The following is a 26,597-nucleotide window of genomic DNA, read 5'->3' as shown; positions in this document are numbered from 1 at the left end:
CTGATTGAGCCACCCAGGCATTGCCATTTTCTAGGTAGGGAAATTGAGGCATTTACTCTTTGGCTTAGTACTCCACTTCTGCAAACAGACCTTGAAAGTATACCATCACAAACATGCAATAGCATATGCCAAAATGTCCATCAGTACATCTATAAGCTGGGGTACAACACAGCTAAAAGTATTGACTTGGAGTCATCTTCCGAATATATTAAGAGAAAAATGCAAGGTACAGAAAAGTACATATAAATGCAACAAAAGAATGGAAACAAAGAAAATGTATGTGTTTATCTGTGTGTGTGTGTGTGTGTGTGTGTGTGTGTGTGTACTTCATAAAAAGAAACTCTGAGAAACCAAATCAGGGAATAGTAAAATGGTGACTAACCAAGAGCAGATGGCAACTTGGGTGGGGACAGGGTCACTTGTTAGTCCATCTTTTTGTATAGCTTTGATTTTTGAACCAAGTAATTTTTTTTACATGTTTTTTAAAAAGTTTAATCTCGAAGTACTAAATTAAAAATAAATTTAGACAAATAATCCTGACTATGTATTAAATTATAATGAACACACACTTAAAAGATAACCAAAAAACTAGGAACAGGTTATCTTAGAACGCAAAAGAATAAGAACGTGGGAAAAGGGTATCCGAGGGACAGGGAAGACAGTGATTCTCCTAACTGTATACCTTTTCATATATTTATATTTCAGAAATATGTGAATGTAAATTAAGAGAAAATGTTACTATATATTCCACAGAGAAAACAATCACTTCAAGGGATCTTTGAATACATTCCTACTCCATTTAGTGGGATCTAGTTCGAAGACAAAAAAAAACCTGGGAAGGTGTCTTAAACTTCACTTAGTCTTATTGTTAGTTTAATCTACAGAAAATAAGAAGTTAAGACATGTGAACTTGGGACTCTGAATTGTTACTCTGAAACTTTTTTTTTTTTAACATTACTGATCCAAACCTCAAGCAGTTATGTGTTAATGTCTTGAGGACACACAAGGTGTAAGAGAAAGGATGTACAAATAAAAAACTATAGAAAGAATAAACCTATAATGTTAAATTTCAGTTGGAAATAACAGTATGAAGACATGACTTTGTTTACTATATTGATTACCTCTGCCCACAGAAAGAGTCCAAAGGCAATGATACCCCAAGAGCAATGTGCACCACGAGCACCCAGATCTTGGGTTCTAATTACCATTCTCCACTAAAGAGAACCAAGAATCTTTGGAGAAATGGCTGATTTCAAGACTAGGAAAGCAGAAAAATAAAAAATGGCCTCATTTATCATGTACCAAAAAGAAGAAAATACTCAAAAGCCCAAGAGGAGTTATCAAAATGACACTCAAGCCAATTTGAAGGGGTTCTTACTAGCCAAATCTGGGGCAACTGGGAAAAAAAAGGATTTTCATTAAAATACACCTGAATCGATAATGGCAATTCTGCCCTACCCAAAAAAGATCAGAGATTAAGCAGGGTCCGTCAGATAGAAAGTGCTCCCAAGTTTATTGTCTTAAGTATACTCTTTCTCATACTGATGAGATTTTCCTTGATGGCCTCAATTTAGAAACTTCACCAATACGAAAATATGGGGTTAATTTATAATGAGTGAACTTGTGACTATCCTCCAGGGTTGAGCTGGATCTCAAGAAGTGAAAGAAGTTTTACTTCTTTAGAGCAAGGACAAAAGTATTGCAGGCAAAGACTGCCGGTTTGGGATTTGCTCTTACTCTCACAAACAGCAGCAAAACAAAAAGGAATGTAGTCTCCATCTTTGGCTACACTAAGAGATATCTGAAACCTCAAACCACAGAAGATGTAGCAGAATTGCCAAGCACAGTGACATCCAAAGAGGGACATAGGAACCAATGCAGATAGCATCTCTGCAGCTATAATTTAAGGGGCAAAATCAAGTCAAGTATAATTCTCCAAAGTGAGGAACACACTGACACAGAAAACCAAAAGCTTTTGTTTGTAACATTAGGAACTGTCAGTGAAGCAAGACCTAGACACGGACTGGTTCCAATATCCAAGAATCAGTGATGTAGGGCTGAAGTAGGAACCACACATACAGATAAGCACCATGTGAAAAACAGATTGTGGTGAGGGGAACCTGGCTGGCTCAGTGGGTAGAGCATGTGACTCTTGATCTCAGGGTCATGGGTTTAAGCCTCACGTTAGGTGCAGTTTCCTTTAAAAAACAGTAAGAAACAAACCCAAACAAATAAAAATAATAAAAATCTAGCATGTGGTGAGACCCAGGGAAGACAGAAATTGCCATCTAGGCAGGAGGAAAGTATAGTGAAAAAAAAAAAAAAACACAAACACAGTATCCTAAGTCATTAGGAAAATTTCCCCTAACTTGGTACACAGCTTAGCCTACAAGAACCAATTACAAATAGCTGATGCAGAGTAAGTTTAACTCCAATCAAAGATGAGTGCTCAGAAAGCAACCAGCACAAGATCTATTTTATGATGCTACAAGAAAAATGGTGGACAGAATAAGGGGAAGTTCACTAGAAACTCTTTCACTAAGGAGATGAAAATTGTACCATGAATGAGAAAAACTTAATGAGATAACTACTTCCATGAAATGAAAACACAAAGCAAAGATGTAAAAGCTTACAGGACATAATGACAAGACAACAGAAGGAGACAAAATAAATAGGCACAGATCAAGAGAGAAACAAGAAAATATCCAGCTGGGTCAGGAATGAAGGCAAAACTAAAAGTAGAGCATGACAGACAATGTTGGAAATTCAGGAAGAAACAGAGAAGACTGTGAGAAAATTAAGCAGAATTAAAAAGGAAAAAGTTATTAAAGATTAGATAAGGAAGTCATGCAAAAAAAAAAAAAAAAAGAAATCCAACAAGTACATTGTGTACCCCCTTACTAAGATGGAACAAAATGAACATATAAAGATACAATTCATAAATATAGTTTCACGCTGCAGATTAAAAAGGTACACCATGTTTCAGAACAAAATGATACATAATGGTCACTACAAAACACATGCCAGGTCACTGAAATTCAAAAATAAAGAATCTTAGGCAATCAGGCAAAAATATCAAGATTTTTTTAGGGGTTAAAAAAAAAATTAGGCTGGCCTTAGACTTATCCAGTTCTAGAAGGTAGAGGAAAAATAGTAATAAAGTACCTACAGAAAGAATAGAGAAACCAAAAGGATTATTAGCTAAACTACTGCTTAAGTATAATGATACCCACGCAAAATGATTTTAAACATGTGAAAACTCAAAATACTGGTCCTGTAAGTCCTTCTTGAAGATAAGTAATGGAAAATATATTTCATTCAATCAAGCAATGAACAACAAAAAATGATCAAAAAACTGGCAGAAAGGATTACTCTATTTAACACAAAGAGTAAGATCACTTAACTTTTGGGGGGAACTTTCCTTTGTTTCTATGCCTTGAACCAATTTAATTATCATTGGTTTATCTGGTCTTTGAGTCTGGTAGAATTCAGTGAAACTGTCTGGGCCTGGTGCTTTTCAGGAGATAAGACTTTGAAATTTTCTTCCATTTCTCCAATGAAAACTGGTCTATTTAAACTTTTTGGCTCCAGAATTCAAAGGGAGTTAGATATTAGAAATTTATCATTGTTATAGATTTAAGTAGAAAAATCATCTGGTCATTAGGATTTTTGTCTGTTTAACTAATATATTTCTAATGCCCAGAGTAATGACTACCACTACGTTAAAAATAGATTTGACAAAATTCAACATCCGTTTTTTATTAAAAACTGAATACACTGGAAAAGATACTTTGATCACATGGTTAAAAAAAAACTTGTTTCACTGTAAATACATTCATAACTTTTTTTTTTTACATTCATAACTTTTGAGTTTTCTCATACCATCTAAATATACGGAGGTAACAAAGTTAAAACAAATACACAGTATCTTATGTTGGGCTGTTGTATCTCTTTGTACCTCAGGCAATATACAGTGTCCTCATCTTACTAAAAAGGAGACTAAAGATCAGGAAAGTTGAGAAATGTGCCTAACATCACACAACTAGTGAATGATAGAGCTAATATGGTTAAATATAAGTCCTAGGTACACTTCTGCAGTCAAAAATTACTTCCTTCAGAGTTCTCTTCCAGACCCTCTTCTTACTCTATTCATTCCCCCTCAGAGACTCAGAAACCTCAAAACTTTAACTAGAGCCCACAGGCTGATGGACTTTCCAAACCCATTATCTCTGGCAACGGCATCTCTTCAACCACCTGCTGACCCTTGATGGATAAACTCAGTATCCCAAAAGTCAACATTTTCTAAAATTTATTTTCTTCCCTTAGTTCCTTTTTATTTACTTGGTCAAGGAAAAAAACAGGGAGGCATCTATACTCCCTCTTCCTTACCACTTGGTCCTGCCTCCAGCTGGCAATTCAAACTTATGGATGGTCTCTAGTCTGACAGCGTTAGGCTCCATGCCTACTACACCCCTTTTGTTCAGCGAATCACTTGTTTATTTTGCCAAATGCACCACATAACCAAATGCCTGAAGCAAGAAAGACCTTCTGGCAAGACTCACATCCCACTGCACCTCCCAACTTTCGCAGCCTTACCACAATATGGCTTGGGATCAGAAGGACAAACACCATTATGTCTTCACCCAATTTGGTCATTTCTAAGAAGTATCACAGATCACTCCTCATCAACCAGACTTTATCCCTGTATGGCTCTGTAGACCTCTTCCTTTTCAGACACCCAACCCTTCCAGTGCAGCTTCTGGACTTACATTTTACATTTAGCAAAATCCCCTACATCCTCAATTCTCTTCTCTAAATATATCCTTTACCTCCCTCTTTCCTAATGAATCTGGGTTCTCCTCTGAGAATACTCCTTCCCCCTCCAGCGCTCCCAACTGAGAGACATTTTTATCTCTCATAAACCTCTTCCCCATCTATACAGTTTTCCTAAAATTATCTCCTTCAGAACTCTTCCCTGGACTTCAAATTCATCTATTTACCAATCTCAGTGTCTCCACTTGGGGGCTCAAAGTCAGTACAAGCTTCCAATGCCCAAAACCAGTCTGAATTCCTCCCCAAACCCTACTCCTCCCACTGTTCCTCATCTCAAGTTACTGCAACTCCATCTTTCTAGCTACATAGGCCAACTAGCAGGGCCAGAATCCTGACTCTTCTTGTTCTCTCATTGCCCCTACATAATTCCTCTGAAATAAATCCTCAACCAACTTCAAAACTTTATTCTGAATCTAACCATGTCTTTCCATCTCCAGCAATGATCTCTTCTGGATTCCTGCATTCCCTTTTAAACCATATCTCCATTTCTAATTTTGCCTCTCCACAGCAGCCAGGCTGACCTAGCTAAAACTACAGATTATGACACAGCTACGCCCAAAACTCTACTTAAGCTTCCCATTGATTGCACCCCTGCAAAGTCTAAACCTATTGAGGGCTTCGTCAGCCCCTAAGTGATCTGAATACCCTATTACCTCCTAAAATAATCTCTTGGTGCTCTCCATTCGCCCCTTGCTTCTTCTAATATATGGTAAACACACGCCTGTCTCGGGGCCTTTAAACGCTTATTGTTCCCACTGCTTAGAATGCTCTTATCCCACACAGCCACATGGCTCACTTCATTACATCTTTCACTTTTCTGCTCCAGTCTATTGTTAACAACAGTCCTCCCAGATCACCTTACAGAAAACAGTAAGCCTATACTGCCAACCCTGTCACTCCAAATCTAATTCTTCCCCAAAATAGTTTTCACCATCTAAAACTTTTTTAAGATTTATTTATTTATTTATTCATTCATTCATTCATTCATTCATTCATTCATGAGAGACCCAGAGAGAGAGAGAGAGACAGAGACATAGAGGGAGAAGCAGGCTCCTCACAGGAAGCCTGATGTGGGACTCGATCCCTGGACTCAGGATCACACCTTGAGCCCAGGGCAGATGCTCAACCACTGAGCCACCCAGGCATCCCAAAACTTTTATTTGTATGGCTCTAGCCCCTAAGAAAGGAAACTCTAAGAGGGCAGGAATTTCTGGTTGTTTACTGCTTTAACTCCAGCACCTAGAATACTACACATAGCTTATAAAAAGTACTCAATAAATATTTACTGAGCTAAATGAAAGGAAGGAAAGGAAAAGAATGGAAAAAGGGAAGAGGAGACCCTGATCTTCAGACCCCCAAATATACCTAAGTGCTGAATCAGTAGCATGTGCTGCGGTTGTAGTAATGACTGGAGACTGAGCTCTCGTGGCTGAGACAGTTGCTACCACAGCAGGTGGGATGGTATTAGAGGTGGTCACAGGTGGACGAGACTACCAAGAGAAGAGAAAAAATACTTCATTTAAAACTAAAAGCAAAATAAAATACAGTAAGTCAAACACTTAAAGTATAATTTGAAACTTGAGCCTTCAAACAAGAATGTTTATGTCTGAATGAAAGTAAATTCTCAACATTCTGATTAAGGAATTCTCTTTTCATCCAACAAGCAGAATTACCATAAAATATCCTATTTTGGCTGGTTGCACTGTATAAATTCCTCCTTTCTAAAAAGGACTGGATGTAACATTTTGTCCTATTAATAGGAGTTGGGATCCAACCCTTCATTCTATGCCCACAGATTTGTTAATTCTGGTAGAGACACTTTAACACACAACCCAGCACTTTCCACATGGGACTATCAGTCGCTGGATGGAAATGCTGGCTCTCAGGCACTCTAAGTTAGCAAACACACAAAAAACAGCATTTGCCTGTGGAAGATTCAGGGTGCCCAGATGCTCTCTGGCTGTTTTCACATGGATATACTTCTCTTACCTTCCCCTATACTACATCTGTGTGTAAAATATTCACCAGACAAATGAGTTTCACCCTGGGCTTCACCTACTTGTCCACCATTGGTTCTTTTAATCATGTGAGCCCTCCTGAATAGTCCCTTTTTTACTCTGATACAGTTAAATTTGCAAATGCTGCCCATTCTGGATCTGCCTCTCACTTCCAGACTTTTTTACCTGCCGTGCCTACTGCTACAGTCTGTTGTCTCATAGGAGGATCATCATACTATCTTTAGTGAACTCCTTTTCCTGGTTCTTTCTCCCATCCTTTCTGTATACCATTTCCACTCCAGGGGCTTAATGAATCTCCAAATGTGTTTTGTTAGCCAGCAAGGTCTCTTATTTTGTTTTAAATTGAAAACTCTAGGCTGGGCATGTACTACCCCATGTCCTACTCAGCAGCTTTCCTTATTGTCTTAAACCTAGCTGTTACCAGTCTGGCCCCCAAAGTATCTGAATTTTCATCTCCTATCTGTGATTCAGCTACATTAGTCTTTCAAGGATATTTCCCTAATTGTATGTTACTGTGTTAAAAAAACTTGGTGGTTCTCTGCTGGGTACAAAATCAAATTCATACTCTGTATCTTAGAGCTCTGGATTTAGAGACATCACAATGTCACCTCATCATACACTACACCTCAGTAGTACTGAGGCCATAGATTTCCTTAAAAAAAAAGGTTGAAAAACACACGGTCTCTTCCTTGAAAAGCATACACATGCATAAAAATGTGCACAAAATATGTAGAGGCTCATAAATCCTGATCTGAATGAAAACCTCTCAGTTTTGGCTCGCCTCTAGTAAACACTGTACATTTTGCCACCACAGTCTTCCTCACCACTGTTCAGTTTTGCTCCCTTTCACTGCCTCTCACTTCTCTGAATCCCTGTTACCACATCCATCCCAGAGAAAGCTTCCCTTACCACCACTCTTCTAAATCCCTATGGCTAATTACATCACACTGTATATAACTCAACCTTCTTGACATCTTGGATCAAAAGTCACTTAGGGTCAAAGGACTCTCCCACGCTCTAACAGAGTCAGGAATTCAGAGTAGGCACTTAATACTTGCTAGGTGACCACCCACAACCCAACATGCCTGGATTGGTTGGTGAATGATGTGCTGCACTGCTGGTTGAGCCGTAGCAGCATTTGGCAACTGGGAAGTCGGCCTCAGGACTGTGGTTACTTTAGAACTGGACATCACAGCAGCAGCAGCTGCACCTGGAAAAAATTTTTTTCATTAGTATGGCTTCTGGGCTCACAATTTACACAGGTCCAGTTATATGCTCTAGGGAAATAGTGTGAATAGTTTCTAGACCTCAGTATGTCAAGTAGTGTACCTAAGGTGTTTTATATATATGCTTTCCTACCCTTACATAGATAATGAGGAATATGTGCACTCAAGGGTTATGATTCGATAAAATTAATAACCTGTGCTGCTTCTTCAATGACATTCTTAAACGAAACTGGATGCTGTTTTTTTTAACTGCAAGTATGTAGAAGTGAAGCACATTGAATAGCACAGTGTGGTGCCACTGCCTTCATTTAGGCCAAGGCTCCAGCACTGTAACCACTGGTGAGGGTTCAGTGCCTTTGTATCGTCAGTGTGAAGTCAACATGGTACAACAGGCAAATGATGTCTCAGTATTTTCACAAAAGTAGTTTTGACCTAACACAGACACTCTTGTGAACTTCATGCTGAGAAAAACTGAATTGTGTTATGACCAAGTAAACCTGGTTTTGTACTTATGAGCCTGATTTTCCCAAAGATGATTTTACAATCACCAATAGAAGGCTACAATTTCTGATCAAGTAGTTGAGAAAACTCATTCAGTTTAATATTTGACTACCTATTAGAACTTAATTGTAAGAATAAATTCATCTTACGGCTATGTTACTTGAGTAACTGTTATCAATAAACTTTAAGAATAATCCATGTTTGTATTTCTTTCTTTTTTTTTTAAATTTTTATTTATTTATGTATGATAGTCACAGAGAGAGAGAGATAGAGGCAGAGACACAGGCAGAGGGAGAAGCAGGCTCCATGCACCGGAAGCCCGATGTGGGACTCGATCCCGGGACTCCAGGATCACGCCCTGGGCCAAAGGCAGGCGCTAAACCGCTGCACCACCCAGGGATCCCTCTGACTTTCTTATTAATAATGAAGATCATTTTGGACTATCATAGCTTTGAGGAGTTCCTCATTATACAGGACAATCCTTAGACCATATTAAAATTTGAACTGCTTTAAGTTTACACATACCTTTAAGTTTACATACACACACAAACATACACGCACTTGTTGAAATACAACTATAATTTGCATTCTAGACCATGCTCAAAATGTGTCTTATTTCTGTTGTCCTGTCACTTTAATAAGATGATTCTAGAAATATTTTTTGTTAATGGTAACAAAAATCTCTTACCAAACGTATATTTGCCATCACATTTTAACAATTTGTGCAGTCTTTACCTCGAGGTAAATGGGAAGCTCCGATGTGAAGAGGGGGACCAGGAGCATTGCTGCGGATAATAGACATCTGTACATTTGTGGTCATGATGTGATGCAGGTTACTGGGATGCCCCTGCAAGAGACAGAACGTAATATTATTTTCATGTGCTTGGTTTTAGCCATTGATGCTTAGCCATTGCTTCTAGGTCAGCTGCCTCCAACTGTGGGTTGTTCCTTTTAGGCAGTGAGAATCCCAAGGGAAAGGATACACAACATATGCATGATGACCTATGCCAGCAGGCATGTAGTGACTGTGAGGGCCCTCCAACGCCTCAAGGCTAGCTGGCTAGCTTGTGTTAGGTCTCTAACAGATGGACACATATGACTGCCCACTTTGGGACACTCTCATCTTCAATATTAGTCTTTCACACTTGTTTTCTCTGCCTTGGCCAAAAGCTTATTTTTCCCTATTCTATTTCCTTTACATGCTACTGCATTCATCCATCCTTTATGCTATGCAGGACTTCTAAGTAAATGGCAATTAGCAGCCAGCAGGTACTCCCCTATGAGTTCTTCAGCTCCCTGCTTAGATGTCCCCTCTCACATGTTCCCAGGCCTGACACCATTCCCAGGTGGGGGTTCCAGTACTTCTGAAAGTACTCAGCAGTATGACAAAAGGAAGAAAACATAGTATGTCTTCTTGGAATACCAACTTTTTCTTGAAAACTTGAAGGGAAAGGTTTTAGATTCAGGTTTTTTTACTCAGTAATTCAAAATATTTAAATAAATCATATACATATTGTGGAGTAGGAGCAGAATTTCAGGAAAAAATTAAAGTTAAATCATGAAACTACAAAATAAGTGTTCATGACTGATAAGCTGCTTGACGGAACCTGCTAGGTGCCCAGGATACACATTCATTCTCCTCAGAGAAAATTCTAGAGAAGCACTACTGCCATGAGGCTATTCTCAATCCCACAAAACTGGACTCTGAGCACTCAAGGACACGGACTATCTTATCTAGATTTTTATCTCACACCAAAGGCAGTGCCTCACACACAGCAGATGCTCCATACATACTAGCCAAATGACAAACACCACTGTGCAGTGCATGTTAGTTTTACTCCCTGTAAACAGCCTTCTCTCTCAAACCTACCATCTCCCCCTTGCAGAGATCAGTGACCATTTAATTTTTTACTTAGTACAGTGCCCAATGTACTGCTGGCATTCAATAAATAATGATCAACAGTTTGGCATCTCTGTTTGAAAATCAGCAAATTAAGAGGAAAAAAACCTGTTGTCCACTGATTGTTGCCACAGGAATGGCTGAAGCTTGAGGGATGCTACTCTCCATGGTAACGGTAACCTGCCCTGGAACCTTGGGGGGAAGTGACAAGGTAGAAGGTGGAGCAGGAGCAATGGGACGGCTAGGCATGGTGGGCTTCGGGGGCGGCTGCAAACAGAAAACCACACGAAACATATCAATAGCTTTTTATGAGTGATGCATTCATTCTATAGTTAAAAGTACACAAATCAAACCTGGAGAACACCAGGAGAGATCTAGAAGCCTTATATATTTTATCTCTCAGCATCACAGCTTTTCCATTGAAGTACCGGCATTTCCATTTTACAGATGAGGAAACATACAAAGCAAGGCTATGTCACCTGCTCAAAGCCACACAGACCGTAAAAATTGGAACTGGGACCAAGGCCCAGATCGTATGGCTCACAGCCCACATTCTTTCTTCTATACAATTCTGCATCCTAAGTTTGGGTGGAAGTAAATAAAACTCCCAGTAACTGAGACGTAGCTACGAAGTAAAATACAAGGCAGTATTTTCGGATACCCCCGTATTACCAAGTTTTAAAACAAAATTTTGGAGAAGAGTGCCACTCCAAGATAAAATCTGAGTTAGCATGCCCATAACTTGAATAAAATCAATGTCAAAATGGACACTAGAAAAGATCCTGTGATGCCAACTGCCCAGCGGCACAAGACTAGGCACTGCAGAATAGCAGAGCTCTAAGTGACAGAGAAGAGCTATACTGGTGGGTCAAAAAGAAAACACTAAGATCCTGGATATGGCCTAAGACTTTGTGAAAATTGTCAGGAAGATTATTAGCCAGTCTTTTTAGCTGTGGTTTAATGTGAAATTTAAAACCTCTCCATTACCTTCATAAGTCCCTCCGAAAAGGAGAGTGGCACTGCTGGCGTCAGATGTGCTGGTGGGGCTGTCACTGTGACGGGTGTGCCCGATGCAACAGCATGGTGTGTAGACAACATCTGCACCTGTGGATAGGGCCTTACCACAACAGGCTCTTGCTTCTCTTCTCGGGACTGTAGGGAGCTGCTGGAACCCATGTGCTCCCTGGCAGTGACTTCAGCCTCTCGACTAGATTCATCATTGACTAGTAAGGACAGAAAGGGAGAAATAGCATGTCATATGCTTCCAATATTAATTAATATTAATGAATTACACAGCACATACAAGAGTGGCATTGGCATACAGGTAAATTACAGGGTTGATAAAGTGGCTATTTCCTTGTGAGATTTTCTTAAGGAGAATTTGGGCATTAGGTTCCCCAACAGATATCAAACCCAAGAGCCACACCCATGGAACACAGGCCTTTTTTTGGATATTGTAACTTTTCCACTCCTATGAACAAAGGGCCTGATAACTACCTAAAATGAACTCAAACAGTTGAAAGAGCAATAAAAAATATGACACTTTCATTTAAGACATTTATTTAAAAAGTTATAAGAACCTAACATTAGGGATGGTTGGGTGGCTGAGCAGTTGAGCATCTGCCTTTGGCTCAGGGCATGATCCTGGGGTCCAGGATCAAGTCCTGCACTGGGTTCCTTGCAGGGAGCCTGCTTCTCCCTCTGCCTATGTCTCTGGCTCTCATGAATAAATAAAATCTTTAAAAAAAAACACAAAAAAAACCCTAACATTAAAATGATAATTTAAATATAATTTATTTTATTTTTTAATTTTTTAAAAAGATGTTATTTATTTATTCATGAGAGACACACAGAGAGAGGCAGACACAGGCAGAAGGAAAAGCAGGCTCCCCGCAGAGAGCCCAATGTGGGACTCGATCATGCCCTGAGCCAAAGGCAGAAGCTCAACCACTGAGCCACCCAGGCATCCCCCTAAATACAATTTTTTAAAAGACTTTATTTATTTACTTGTGAGAGAGACGGCACAAGTATGCATGAGAGGGAGAAGCAGATTCCCCACCGAGTGTAAACTCCAGGACCCCGGGGTCATGACCCGAGTCAAAGTCAGCCAACTGAGCCACCTTGGTGCCTCTAAATATAATTCTTAAGTCCAAGAACATGTAGGTTTTCAAAACAAATGTCCTACAAAGCCAACATGGAAATATCCATCATTATTACAATGTACACAGCCTTTGAAACTCAACAATTCCACTTACGGGAATATATCCTATAGATATATGGCATATGTGTAAAATGACTTGCGTACAAGATTATTTGTTTCACCATTTTTATTCCTGTAAAGGAAGATTTAAAACCTACATGTCTATCAACAGGAGACTTGCTATCTATATAAATTATGTTATACTCCCATAACAGACCACCATGCAACTTATAAGAATAGAACAAGGAAGCTTTTTAGGTATCTCATGATAGTGAGCATTATGCAAAAATATCTAAGAATATATAGATGAAAAAACCAAGGTACAAAATAATGAAAAAGTAATGAAATACACACAAACATGTATGTGTTTATTTTCTTTTTTTTTTCTTTTTTTTTTTGTGTGTGTTTATTTTCTTATGTAGAAACATAACTCCCAAAGCATCTTGATTTTTTGATGGGAAAGAAAGTGGATTCTAACAGGGATAAGAGATACTTTTCACTGTACACTTTTTCTTTTTAAGATTTTATTTATTTATTGATGAGAGACACAGAGAGAGAGAGCAAGAGAGGCAGAGACACATGCAGGGAGCCTGATGTGGGACTTGATCCCAGGACTTCAGGATCACGCCCTGGGGTGAAGGCAGGCACTAAACCGCTGAGCCACCCAGGGATCCCAACACTGTACACTTTCTTTGGGAATTCTGGACCATGAGAACATGTAACCTATTTAAAATCTAAGTTAAAAAATCAAGGACCTAATTTAATGAAACAGTTTGTGAAAGTATTATCTCATACTTGTCTATCATTTCCCCAAAATAATATTAACAACTTTCTAAACATAGAGATTATACTTACATAAAAAGTTCAAGAATCCGTAAAACTGAAGAAAATAAACCTGTTCCCGAAGTCTATTCCCCAAAGGCACCAAGAGTTAGTATGTTGATAAAGCCTTCAGTTACTTCTCACCTCTTTAATTTTGGGTGGGTTTTATTTATATAGCTTTTCATTGAACTATAATTTTCATAAAGTGCACAAATGTTAATTGTACAGCTCAATGAACTTACACAAACTGAATATACCTAAGTAACCAACACCCACCTTAAGATGCAAAACATTCCCCAGAAGCCTTCTGTTTTGCTGGATTCCACTCACTATCCCTTCCAAGGGTACTCACTATCCTAACTCCTAGCACCACAGATTACCATTATTTATTTTTGAACTTTATATAAATAGACTCATAGCAACGTACCCTTTTGTATCTTGCTTCTTTCACTAATAGGTATGAGATCCACGTATGTCACTGCATGAGCTGCAGATTTTTCATTGTCAGTAATAGCAGGTCATTGTGGGAATCAATCACAAATTACCCATTTTACTATTGATAGGCATTACAATAGTTTTTAGTTTTTTGCTTTATATGAATAGTAGTGCTAGTAATATTCCCATATAGTCTTTTGATGAACTATTTACCATTTCTATTGGATAAACACCCAGAACTGAAACTGCTGAGTAATACTGAATATACACTACATCATTTAAAAAAATGCTAATTGAAATTCCATTGCATAGATATACTGTAGTTTTGTTTTGTTTTAAAGTATGCCCCAAGCCCAGCGTGGAGCCTACCTAGCTTGTAGCTAGAACTCATGACCGGAGATCAAGACCTGAGCTAAGATCAATAGACAGATGCTTAATCAATTAAGCCACCCACGTACCCCAACTATAGCTTTTTAAAGCATTATCACTGATGGGTTTTTAGGTTATTTCCAATTTTTTTTGCTAGTATCAACAACTCTGGGATAAAAATCCATATGTACTTGGAGCTCTTGTTCAATGATTTCCTTAGGAACAAAATTTCTGAAAGTACATGTGCTGAATGAAAAGACTGACGTATATCTTACATTTTGCTATATACTGATTTTTCTCCCTAGTCATTCAGATTTTTTTTTAAATTTTGATTTTTAAAACCACTTTATGGGTTACAGGTATTAAGAAGGGCATTTGTGAGGAGCACTAGTTGTTATATTTAAGTGATGAATCACTAAATTGTACACCTGAAACCAGTATTACCTGATATGTTAACTAACTAGAATTTAAAAAAAAACTTGGAATCAAAACAAATAAAACTACTTACTGATATACAATTTACATACAATAAAATGGCTATTCTAAGAGTGGAGAGTTCAACAAGAGTATTTTTAACTTTCTTACCAACAACCTATGAGCAGACTGGTTGGGTCAAACCAAGTAATTAACCACTTCCAAAGTGTTCTATCATGTTATATTCCCATCAACCAGTGTATTAGTGTTCTAGCAGCTCTTCATCCTCACAATTCTTGATACACAGATATTCTAGTGGGTATATAGTGGGTCTCTCATTGTGGTTTTAATTAGAATTTCCATGATGACTAGTGATGTTGAAATTCTTTAATAGGATCACAGGCCATTCATATATACATATCTTCCTTTGTGAAGTGTGTTTGTCTTTTGCCCATTTTTTTAGTCCATCAGCTTTACTGAGGTACAAGTTACATAAAAATCCACTAACCCTTTATACACAATTACACAAAATTCATAAAAGTAAACAGTACTACGGGGCTCCTGTGTGGCTCAGTCAGTTAGGCATCTGACTCTTGATTTCAGTTCTGGTCATTGATCTAAGGGTCGTGAGATCATGCTCTGTATCAGACTCCATGCTGGGTATGGAGTCTCCTCTCCCTCTGTCCCTACCCGCTCTCTAAAAAAAAACTATACAGAACTATAATCACAATACAGTACAATCATAATACAAAACATTTTCCATTATTCTCATTGGTTCATTCATACCCCTTTGCAGGCAATTCCCTCCCTCCTCCCACCCTCCTATCCCTTAAAAACCATTCATCTGCTTTCTAAGACTATAGCTTTGTGTTTTCTGGAATTTCATACAAACAGAATCATACAGTATGTGGTCTTTTGTTTTTTTTTTTTAAAGATTTACTTATTTTTTATTTATTTATTTTTAAATTTTTATTTATTTATGATAGTCACAGAGAGAGAGAGAGAGAGAGAGAGAGAGATTGAGAGAGAGAGAGAGGCAGAGACACAGGCAGAGGGAGAAGCAGGCTCCATGCACCGGGAGCCCGACGTGGGGATTCGATCCCCGGTCTCCAGGATCGCGCCCCAGGCCAAAGACAGGCGCCAAACCACTGCGCCACCCAGGGATCCCAAGATTTACTTATTTATCTGAGAGAGAGAGAGAAAGAGAGAGAGAGAGAGAGAGAGAGAGAGAGAGAGAGAGAGAGAGAGAAAATCCTAAGCAGATTCTTTGCTTAGCTCAAGGTGGGGCTTGATCCCAAGACCCTGAGACCACCATTTACGCTAGAACCAAGAGTTGGACGCTCAACTAACTGAGCCACCCAAGCACCAGAGTACAATATGTGGTCCTTCATGTCTGCTTCCTTCTCTTAGTACAGTTGACTCTTGAACACTGTCGGTTTCAATTACATGGCTCCACTCATATGTGGATTTTTTTTTTTTTTTGGATAAATACAGTACATTGCTATAAACTGTTTTTTTATGCTTTTCTTAAATTCTTTTCTCTGGCTTATTATAAAAATATAGCATATAATACAGATAAAAATATAAATATGGATTGATTGTTTATCAGTAAGGCTTCTTATTCAACAGTAGGCTATTAGTAGTTAAGTTTCTGGGGAGTCAAAGTTATACTCAAATTCCTGACTGCAAAGAGGGTCAGTGACCCCAACCCCCGGGTTATTCAAGGGTTAACTGTATTAATATTTTTGAGTTTCATCTATGTTGCTCTATATGCTAGCAGTTTCTTTTTAATGTTGTATTCCACTGTACATATAAACCAAACTTAAGTCACCAGCTAATAATTCCTGGGTTGTTTCCAGTTTTTGGCTGTTATGAATACAGTTTCTATGAACACTGAACTATGGGTCTTTGGACATATTTATCTTGGGTAAATAACTAGGAACAAGTTGCTGGGTTGTATGGTTAAGTTTATATTTAACTTTATAAGATACTGCCAAATCCTTTCCCAAAGTGTCTAGATTATCTGGCATTCCCCATCAACAATGTATGAATTCTACTTGCTCCACAAACACATCAAACTTGGTATTGTTGGTCTTTTAATTTTAGTCATTCTACTGGATGTGTACTATTTTGTGGTTTTAATTTGCATTGATCTGAAGACTAATATTACTAAGTATCTCATATGTGCTTACTGGACATTCAGATAGCATCTTTGGTGATGTGTCTATTCAAATATTTTGCCCATTAAAAAAAAAAAATCAGGGATGCCTGGGTGGCTCAGTGGTTAAGCATCTGCCTTTGGCTCAGGGTATAATCCCAGAGTCCTGGGATTGAGTCCTATATTGGGCTCCCTGTACGGAGCCTGCTTCTCCCTCTGCCTGTGTCTCTGCCTTTCCCTCCGTGTCTCTCATGAATAAATGAATGAAATCTTTAAAAAAAAAAATCAGGTTGTCTTACATAGCAAAAGCTACTGAGTTATAAGAGCTCTTTGTATATTCAGGATATAAATGTTCTGCAGATATATTTATTGCAGCCATCTTCTCAATTTGTGGCTTGCCTTTTTATTTTGTTAATAGTGTCTTCTGAAGAGTAGATATTTTGAATTTTGATAATGTATAATATACCCGTTGCTCTTGTAATTAGTATTAATCAGTGTTTTTTGAAACCTAAAGAATTTTTGCTCACCCCAAAGTCATAAGCAATTACCATATTTTCTTTTAGAAACTTTAAGTTTTACATTTAGAGATACACTATGACTTAATTCTTGTGTATGGCGAAAGTAAAGGTCAAGGTTCATTTTTTCCATATGGATACAGTTTTGTTGAAAAGACTATCATTTCCCTATTGAATTGCCTATGTATTTTTGTCGAAAATCAAACGACCATTATGTGTGGGTCTATTCCTGGATCCTCTATTTTCAATGGTCTGTATCTCTATTTTTATGCCAATATCATACTGTCTTGATTAGCATAGCTCTATAGCAAGTCTTGAAATAAGGTAGTAGAGTCCTCCAACTTTATTTTCTTTTTTAGGGGTCAAAATTACTTTGGCTATTGTTGGTCCTTCAATTTCCACATAAATATAAATTCAGACTGACAATTTTTACAAAAGAACAGGATAGGATTTTGATTAGAATTTTTTTCAATCTACAGATCCCATTGGGTAGAACAAGTATATTAAAAATACTGAGTGTTTCAATAGATGAACATGATTGGGCTCCTCATTTATCTAGGTTTTTCATTGTCCTCAGTCACATTTTTCAGTTTTCTAATCCCAAGTCCTATATAATACATTTTGTTAATTTTATCCTTGAGTGTTTTGTGGGGCTTTTTTTGGATGCTATTACAAATGATATTAAAAAATTTCACTGTTCATTGCTATTACTAAAAATATAATTGGTTTTTATACGTTTAATTTTCTTCCTGCAACCTTTACTGATTTCACTTACTAGTTCTAACACCTTTTTAAATATATGACCTTTACATAAGATCATATTGTGAACCTTCCGTGTTGTCCAAACAGATTTTCTCCTGATTAAATCTTTAAGGGAAACGGACAATTTCATAATTTTCCCCCAAATCTATCTGTCCGGGAAGACTGTGATTTTTGACAATTTCAGTACGATATAATGTACTGGCTATCTCCTGTTAAGCTCTTTTTAGAATCATTTAGGACCAAAAGAATCTTGAAAGAATAGTTAAGAAAACTTGCAATCCATACTTCTGAACTTTTTTTTTTTTTTTAAGATTTTATGGATTTATTCATGAGACACACAGAGAAAGAGGCAGAGACATAGGCAGAGATATAAGCAGGACTCGATCCCAGGATCATGAACTGAGCTACAGGCAGTCAACCACTGAGCTACCCAAGTACCCCCATACTTCTGAACTTTGAACGTATATTTAAAATCCTGATATGCTTCAGATCTCATATTAGTTCTTCTGATAAAAGCAATAGAAAATACAGAAAAATATTTAACTCCTTACGGAAAACTTGTTTTCTTTCTGAGAATCACTGAAGGAAAAAACATACACACTATTTAAAAGTGTCAAATTATAGGCAATTTTGGTCTAAGTCAATGATATCCCTCTCAACAAAATCTGAGGGCAATTATTGCTCATTGACACCATTTTTAATAATTAGCAAAATTCTCTGAAAATAGACATTCAAAAATATTCTTTTAAACTACTCTCCTTGGGGCAGCCCGGGTGGCTCAGTGGTTTAGCACGGCCTTCAGCCCAGGGCCTGATCCTGGAGACCTGGGATCGAGTCCCACATCGGGCTCCCTGCAAGGAGCCTGCTTCTCCCTCTGCCTGTCTCTGCCCCCCCCCCCCGTCTCATGAATAAATAAAATCTTAAAAAAAAATAAAAAATAAACTATTTTCCTTTAAATTATTCTATGAACTTATACCAAAGACAAAATATTGTCAAAAATATTTGTTAAGGAGCAAAGAAGTTTAAGTAGTTCTATAAGGACTTGCTGACTACTACTTTGTACCCTACAATGTAGCAAGTATAGTACATACAAAGGTACACAAGGTTCTAGGTTCCAGAACATGGTTCCAGCCTTCATTCTAGGCGGTCCTATCCCTGACTCTTGTGGTCTAGTCAGCAAAGACCTCTTAGAGAATATGATATCTGAGATGAAACCTCAAGGAATGACAGGAATTTATAAAATAAGTGAGTGTAAGAAGGAAGGAGACTGTGGCAAAAGGAACAGAATATATAAAGTCTACAGGTCAAAAATACTGGGAACGTTTTCTCATTTATTTAGAAAATGACTAGTTACTATTAAGCAGGAGACATAAAGTAGCTTAAAATTACTTCAAGTCCTAAGAGAACTAAGACAAATTTGTTACAAAAACTAAGTTGGAGGAGGGATAATGAGGCTGAAGCACCAGACAAAGGTCCATAACTCACATATAAGAGCCAGAGAGCGAGAGTGAGAGAGGGAGCAATAAAGATGATGTCTGTGTTCCTGGTTTGAACAATGAGCCCACAGTGGTACTTTACTTAGCAATGTCATCTTTTTACCTGATGTAGAGAGAAAAAAAAGACTACCTGATGGAGTACCTCAACTGCAGCCCCGTTAACTGGATTGGATAGTTTGTTGTAGGAGACTGTCCTGTCCATTTTGGATGTTTAGCAGCATCCTTGGCCTTTAAATATCAGATGCCAACAGCACCCCCTAGTTGTGACAACCAAAAACGTATCCACACATTGCCAAATACTCCCTGGACTGCAAAATCATCCCTGCTGAGGACCACTGATCTTTAGCATTCAAAGGGCATACAACTAAAAGCTAAATGTGTATATGTGTATATATTCAGTTGACCCCTGAACAATGAGGAGGTTAGGGGTGATGACCATACCTACAGTCGAAAATCTGCATATAACTTTTGACTCGCTAAGAGCTTAACTAATAACCTACTGCTGACTGGAAACCTTGCCTGTAACACTCGATTAACATATATTTTGTATATTATATCTTATATTCTTATAATAACGTAAGCTACAGAGAAAATATTAAAATCATAAGAAAGGCAAAATACATTTGTAGTGCTGTATTACCTTTGTTAGAAAATATCCACATGGACAGCCCGGGTGGCTCAGCGGTTTAGTGCTGCCCTCAGCCCAGGCTGTGATCCTGGAGACCCGGGATCGAGTACCACGTCGGGTTCCCTGCATGGAGCCTGCTTCTCCCCCTGCCTGTGCCTCTGCCTCTCTCTCTCTCTGTGTGCCTCTCATGAATAAATGAATACAATCTTAAAAAAGAAAATATCTACACATAATGGACTTGAACAGCTCAAACCTGTGTTTTTCAAGGGCTCACTGTACTTTTTTTTAAAACCTTCTTTCCTAGCTCATAGTCTCCTAAAAGGCAAGAATTATGCCTTACACACCTTTGGACTCCCTCATGGCACTATTACACCGCTTGGCCTTAAAGACCACATTAACGTAGTTCTCGTAGGCATGCTTTGTTCTAAGTTTCACATATACTCCAGTACATGTGAAAGGATTAAAAAAGAATTTTTATTTTTTATTTATTTTATTTTTTTAAAAAAAGAATTTTTAAAAACCCTTGTTTATTTATTCATTTTTAAGGCAGGGGGTGGGGCAGGGGAGAGAGAGGGAGAATCTTAAGTAGGCTTGATGCCCAGCACAGAGACTGAGGTGGGGCTCAATCTCACAACCCTGAGATCATGACTTTAGCTGAAATCAAGAGTCAGATGGTTAATCAACTGAGCCACCCAGGCGCCTCCGAAAACCTTGTTTACACTAGAATTGTAATATATCCTTTCTTCAAATTCAATAACCTAGTATTTCCTAAAACCCCACGAGGCATTTGCTAATTTTTAAATTAAAAAGCCTGCAATATTCTTAAAGAAGCGATATAGAGGAATATCACATATCTCACCTGTGGCAGCTGGGTTTATCAATCCTGCAGAACCACTGTTTGCAATCTGTGAAGGCGCCTGGCTTAGCCCAGTGGAAGGGGTTCCTAATCGAGGAAACTGTTGAGAACTCATTTCCACCTGCAGTGCATACAGTCATACGGTTATTACTAAATTCTCCCATTAGAATCAATGACGAGAAATCAAAGCATCTCCAATACCTATGCTGTCCCTCAGAAAAGCAAATGCAGCTTCATTCACCTGCAGCAATTACTTGTGGCCAACATATGCAGCAGAAATGGTCTAGATTCTGTAAGTGTTTAAGGGGCACGGGTTCGAGTAATAGTGAAATCATCTGGGCGGTGTTGAGGGAACTACGACACTCGGTAAACACTCATGGATTGCCACTGAAATAAACCAACACTGAATCCTGTACAACAGCCACATGACAGGTATTAGCACGATACACTATGTGTCCCATACACAGGTGTACGGGGAAGCGCACGCTCCTTTGCAATACTGAAGCTCCCACCACGGTGAGCACAACTGTCAGCAGCAAGTCAAGGGAGAGACCCGAGGGGAGATGCCCTGTTCCAAGAATCCAGAAACCTTACTCGCCTGCAGACCTGATCCCAAAGCAACTCTGAAATGCTTTTCCGCACAGGCCTCCCCTTACGGATCTCCTCCCTTCTCTCGCAGACCCCCTACCCCCGCCGGGCCGGAGACCCTCGCCCCTCTCCCTAGGCCACCCCCACTTCTCAGCAGCCTCGCTCTACCCACACTCCCGGTTCGCACACGGCCCCACCCCCACCCCCAAGCCCACCGCTGAGACCGCAGAACGCGGGTTCGCAGCGACACTCCGGGCGTCAGCGACTCTGTCTTGGCGAGGAGGGAGGCCGGCGTCCGGGGAGCCCCGGGGCAAGCGGCGCGCCTCTTTACCTGCAGCCACCGCCCGCCGCCCGCACCGCCCGCTTCCACCTCGCCGGGCTGGGGATGCCGCGGGGGGCCCATCTCGGTAACAGAGCTGGGCCCCCGGGTCGCGGAGAGGGCTCCTGCCCAGGCGCGCCTTGGCCCCGCCGCTGTCCGCCCCGCCGGCCCCGCGCACCCCGCCACGGCTGGGATCCAGCCTCCTTCCCCCGAGCCTGCCCCTACCTCCCCCGCCCGCCCATTGGCCCCACACCAGGCGCGTCACTCGCGGGGCCGCACCAATCCGCGGAGGCCTGCGCGCTCTGGTCCCGCCCCTCCCTCCCGCCGACTCCCAGCCAATCACGCGCGCGCCTCGCCGGGGCAGCCCAAAGCCCTCGAGGCCGAGCCAATGGCAGCGGAGGGCGAGCGCTCCCGGAGAGGGGGGCGGGGGGGCGGCAGGCCCCGCCCCGGCCGGGGTCTGAAAGCGGCGGGCGCAGGGCCCGGATGTGGAGAGTCACTTTAAACTGCTCCAGGAGCCAAACTCCCTGGGCCGCCCGCCCGCCGGCGCTCCCCCGGCCGCTCCACTCGCCCGCCAGGGCCCACGCCCGCCACGCCCCCGAGCCCGAGACAGCCCACCCCTCCCCGAGTCTCTCCCTTCCGCGCCGCAGGACCCCAGGTTCCTGCCGCCGGCCCAACCGCCGTGCTCAGCTCGAGAAAGAGCCTCGGTCTGAGCCGCAGGAGCCGAAGCGCCGCTGCCCTTCCCCAGGGACGCAGAGGGACGGACGCTGCAGCCCGGCTCGGCCGCCCCGCCCCCTCGTCTCCTCCCCTCCCCTCCCCTCCCCTCCCGGGCGCCCGTCCCGCCATTACCTGGGTGCTGCGCCGAGGGGCCGTCGCGCCACCTCGAGCTCGCTCCCGTGCGCTCTCCGCCTGCGGGGCCGACGTCCTCGGGCTCCGGACCAGCCGCCGCAGCCGGGGCGCTAGCACTCTGTCCCCCACCCCTCAGCCCAGCGCCGCTGCTTCCGCCGCCGTAACGAGCCTCTCCCCTATTGGCTGGGTCAAGCCCCGCCCCCCTCTGGGGAAGCCAGTCACCGCTCGGCGTGAGCGGGAGATCGGACGGGCCCGCCCACTGGGCCCGCGGGGGCCTCTGGGAAATGTAGTCTCTGGGGCCCGGAGGGCGGGCCTGGGCGGGATCTGCGGGCGACCCGGCCGGTGCAACACACCCCTTTGCTGCTAGGAGCGGGTTCTCTGCCTTTTTCCTTTGCCTCGTAAAGAGGTAGCGGATCCCACCCTTTTCCTCCACTGACGGCGCTAGACTTCATTTTCCCACGGGAGGTGCGGCACGGGCAGAGGGTGATGGAGGCCGACTGCAGCGGGGCGAAGAGGCCGCAGCAGGACCGAGGGTGGTCCTGCCTGTGCTCACTTCCCCGCGCCGCGTTGTGGGACTTGATGTCACCACCCAAGGCGACGGCTGGCGAAGCCTGCGCATCGCTGGAGGATCGGGCGCGCTGAACCGGAGCGGCTGTGCGGTGTGTGCAACCGGCGCGCCGCCCCGAGAGCCGTGCGCGGCTCCGCGAGGCAGCCCCAGGCCGTGCACCGGGGGTAAAGCCCGCTGGCTCCGAGCGGCCCCGGTGCACGACTCGGGCGCTGTGCACTGGCTCCGTCGGTCTAGGCTGCAAAGAAGCGAAGGGGATGGTGCTGCTTTGTTGTTGTTTCGTTTGGGGTAGACGATTGGAGTTTGCACACTTGTGCAAGTCTTTTTTTTTTTTTTTTAAGATTTTATTTATTTATTCACGAGAGACACACAGAGAGAGGCAAAGACACAGGCAGAGGGAGAAGCAGGCTGCATGCAGGGATCCCCTTGTGGGACTCGATCCCGGGTCTCCAGGGTCACGCCCTGGGCCAAAGGCAGGCTCTAAACCGCTGGGCCACCCAGGGATGCCCACCCTTGTGGAAGTCCTAGCCAAAAATCTTGAAGCAAAATTCGGATCTGTTAATAGACATTACCTGCCCCTTCTCCTTTCCCAGTCGGTAATTTAGGCCTGGAGTTTTGTGGCTAGTTAGAAATAAGTAGGGGTGGAGCTCCTCCTTCCTATCCTGCACAGCTGGGTAAGATAACTGCTTGCTAGGAAGACAGCAGCTCATAGCAACAAGGATGACTCTCAAGTACCCTCTCCTTCCTCAAGCTACTTTCCTTCCCTCTTCAAATTTCTTCTAAATGTAACTGATGTGATGCACTTGAGCCTCCTCTCTTGCTAGGCAGTCTATGACTCTTGCTGGATTCTGCTCCTGCCGCCCTTCTCAAACTGCTTCCCAAAAGTTGCCGGTGATCTGTTTTACGGAGTGGTCCTTGCTTAGCTCTTACCATGTCTTACCGACAGTAATTCCATTTAACGTTTATCCCGTGGCCTCTATAACCGCACTCCCTCCTGGTTCTACTCCTATCCGTATCAAGCTCCATTATACTTCTTTTTTTCTCACAAATACAGCACTCGCCAAGGGCCCAACCGTCTTATAATGCTCTACTATCTTCCTAACTAGTTTAATGCATTCTTGAAAATGACTCAAAATCTTATCCACACAGTGACTTCTCTCTGAGTTGTACACCTACAGTTCCACAAATATGTCTCCCAACCCTCTGAAAGGTAACGGATTGAACACCTTTTTTGATTTGCCTTATCTATGCCCTCCTTCTGATTTCTGGGTTTGATGAATGACATCACCATCCTCTCTGCCTTTGGTTTTATTGTTGTTATTTTTCACTTTTCTATCACCCAATGTCACCATATGTACCTCTGTACTGCCTTTCCGGTGGCTTCCATAATCTTGGCTCAAGCTTTCACTATTTCTTGTCTGGATTATAGTAGTGCTGTAATCGAGTGCCCCCACCTGAATCTCTTTCTACTCCCAATATGACCTCCACAGACTTCTCTTCCTAAAACATTAATCTGAGTCCATTCTTCCCTTCCATGATGTTCCAATGACTTCAGAATAAATCTTTAAATCCAGTATTGAAGGTCTTGATAATTTAGTCCCTCCAACTCAAACATAGGATACTCTCTCAACAGTAGTTTCCACCAATTCTCCACATAGTTTGACTTCCAGGGTTTTGCTCAAGGCTGATGTACCTTCTATAAGGCCTCAACCTTCAGCAATCACCTGGTAGAGTTCCACCAATTCTGCACTACCTACCTGGAAAGAAAATTATTTATCTTCTCCTACAAGCCTTCCTTGAACTCCTCCCCCGCCCCCCCCCCCCCCCCCACAGGATACTTTCTGAAACTTCTTCAGTACCTCTAATATAGCACTAATCTGTCTACTCTATATTCCTCCTGGAGTAGGCAGAGAGAGAAATTAATCATGTTTGTATCTCCAGTCAACAGGAAGGATTCAATAAATGTTTGCTGAGTATAGTCGCAAACACATCATAGTACATGGATGAAATCTGAGTTTTCCTCAGTTACTAGGGACAGCCTCTGCTGCTTTATTCATGCATGTCTCTTGTCCTTCATATCATGGACACTTGAAGGAAAATCCATGGTTATGTTGCTGGGTTTTAGAATCCCCACCACCGAGTTTGGTGTGCTGAAGGCACACCAAGACAATCCTTGTACCCCAGCTGGGCTGAGTCCTCCATACATCCCAAATATTCAAGCCTCCTGTCAGTTTCAGGTGCTTTTCTTGGGTCTAGATAATGATATTGCTCACATAAGGTAGTGTGGATGGATTGAGCAAAGACACCAACAAACACCACACACTGGGTGGTTATCTAAAGGAAGGCAAATAACTACTGCCCTCTACCAACAAAGAGGACAGGGTCTCAATGCAAGTGTCCTGTGGTAGTGAAGTGTCAGTGGGTGGCCTATAAGTGTTGGTGGAGCTGTAGTAGGCTTTTGGCACTGGGCTCCTATGGTTCTCAGTCTGTAAGAACCTGGGTGGTCTAATGATACTCCTTGTGGTTCCTCTCAGTCCAGATGCTCCCCTTGGCCCAACTCTTAAGCCAGAGAAATCTAGTCCCATCCAGTTCACTCATCTGTAAAGTGAGAATGCCATTACTTCTCTCCAACTTATTGTATAGATTAAATGAGCTATAGATATAAAGGATGTGATGTTTTTGAACTTTGTCATATCCACTGTTTTTATAACCTTCATCTGTTTATAACCTTCATCTGTCTCAGGCAAGACTCACCATGTATTACCTCCTGGCACCACATTCTGTACCACTGTCCTTACCCCAAATGTACATGTGCTAGGTATGGTGGATAGATCGTAAGATGACTCCTTATGATCCTCTTTCTGGTGTTTATTCCCTTGTGTAATTCCTTTCCCATGAATGTGAGAAGGACCTGCGATTTGTTCTAATAGAAGATGGCAAAGGGGATGAGATGTCACTTCCTTGACCATGTTATGTTCTATGAGACTGTTTTGCTGTCAGACTTGCTCTAGAGACTTCTATTTGGCCTGATAAAGCAGCCATGTGACATGGCAAGGAACCATAGGTGGCCTGGTAGGAACTGCAAGCAACCTCTAGGATTGGAGGGTGGCTTCCAGAAAACATCTGCAAGAGTTTAGACCTTCAGT

The 26,597-nt window shown here is 41.6% G+C and overlaps 1 protein-coding gene across 8 annotated transcripts in view; it reads right to left on the bottom strand.

Moving 5' to 3' along the window:
• Positions 1–23,588, bottom strand: part of SAP130 (Sin3A associated protein 130) — an 83,634-nt gene extending 60,046 nt beyond the window's left edge. For 2 of the 8 annotated variants that reach the window (XM_072757486.1, XM_072757487.1), the window contains exons 1-6: positions 22,887–23,071; positions 21,137–21,254; positions 11,466–11,701; positions 9,314–9,425; positions 7,937–8,061; positions 6,199–6,323 (exon numbers count right to left, since the gene is read on the bottom strand). In XM_072757486.1, the coding sequence (XP_072613587.1) occupies positions 6,199–6,323; positions 7,937–8,061; positions 9,314–9,425; positions 11,466–11,701; positions 21,137–21,248 (710 nt within the window). In that variant the 5' untranslated portion in view covers positions 21,249–21,254; positions 22,887–23,071. Of the gene's footprint in view, positions 1–6,198; positions 6,324–7,936; positions 8,062–9,313; positions 9,426–10,586; positions 10,746–11,465; positions 11,702–21,136; positions 21,255–21,936; positions 22,217–22,886 lie in introns of those variants that run through there. The other 6 variants (XM_026015676.2, XM_072757485.1, XM_026015675.2 and 3 more) reach the window with 6 other exon arrangements.
• Positions 23,589–26,597: the final 3,009 nt, after the last annotated feature.

This window comes from Vulpes vulpes, chromosome 5 (genome assembly GCF_048418805.1).
Source record: "Vulpes vulpes isolate BD-2025 chromosome 5, VulVul3, whole genome shotgun sequence".
In the NCBI taxonomy this organism is placed as follows: Eukaryota; Metazoa; Chordata; class Mammalia; order Carnivora; family Canidae; genus Vulpes; species Vulpes vulpes.
The sequence above is the reverse complement of the archived record's forward strand: the minus strand, read 5'-3'. Positions and strand labels throughout refer to the sequence as shown.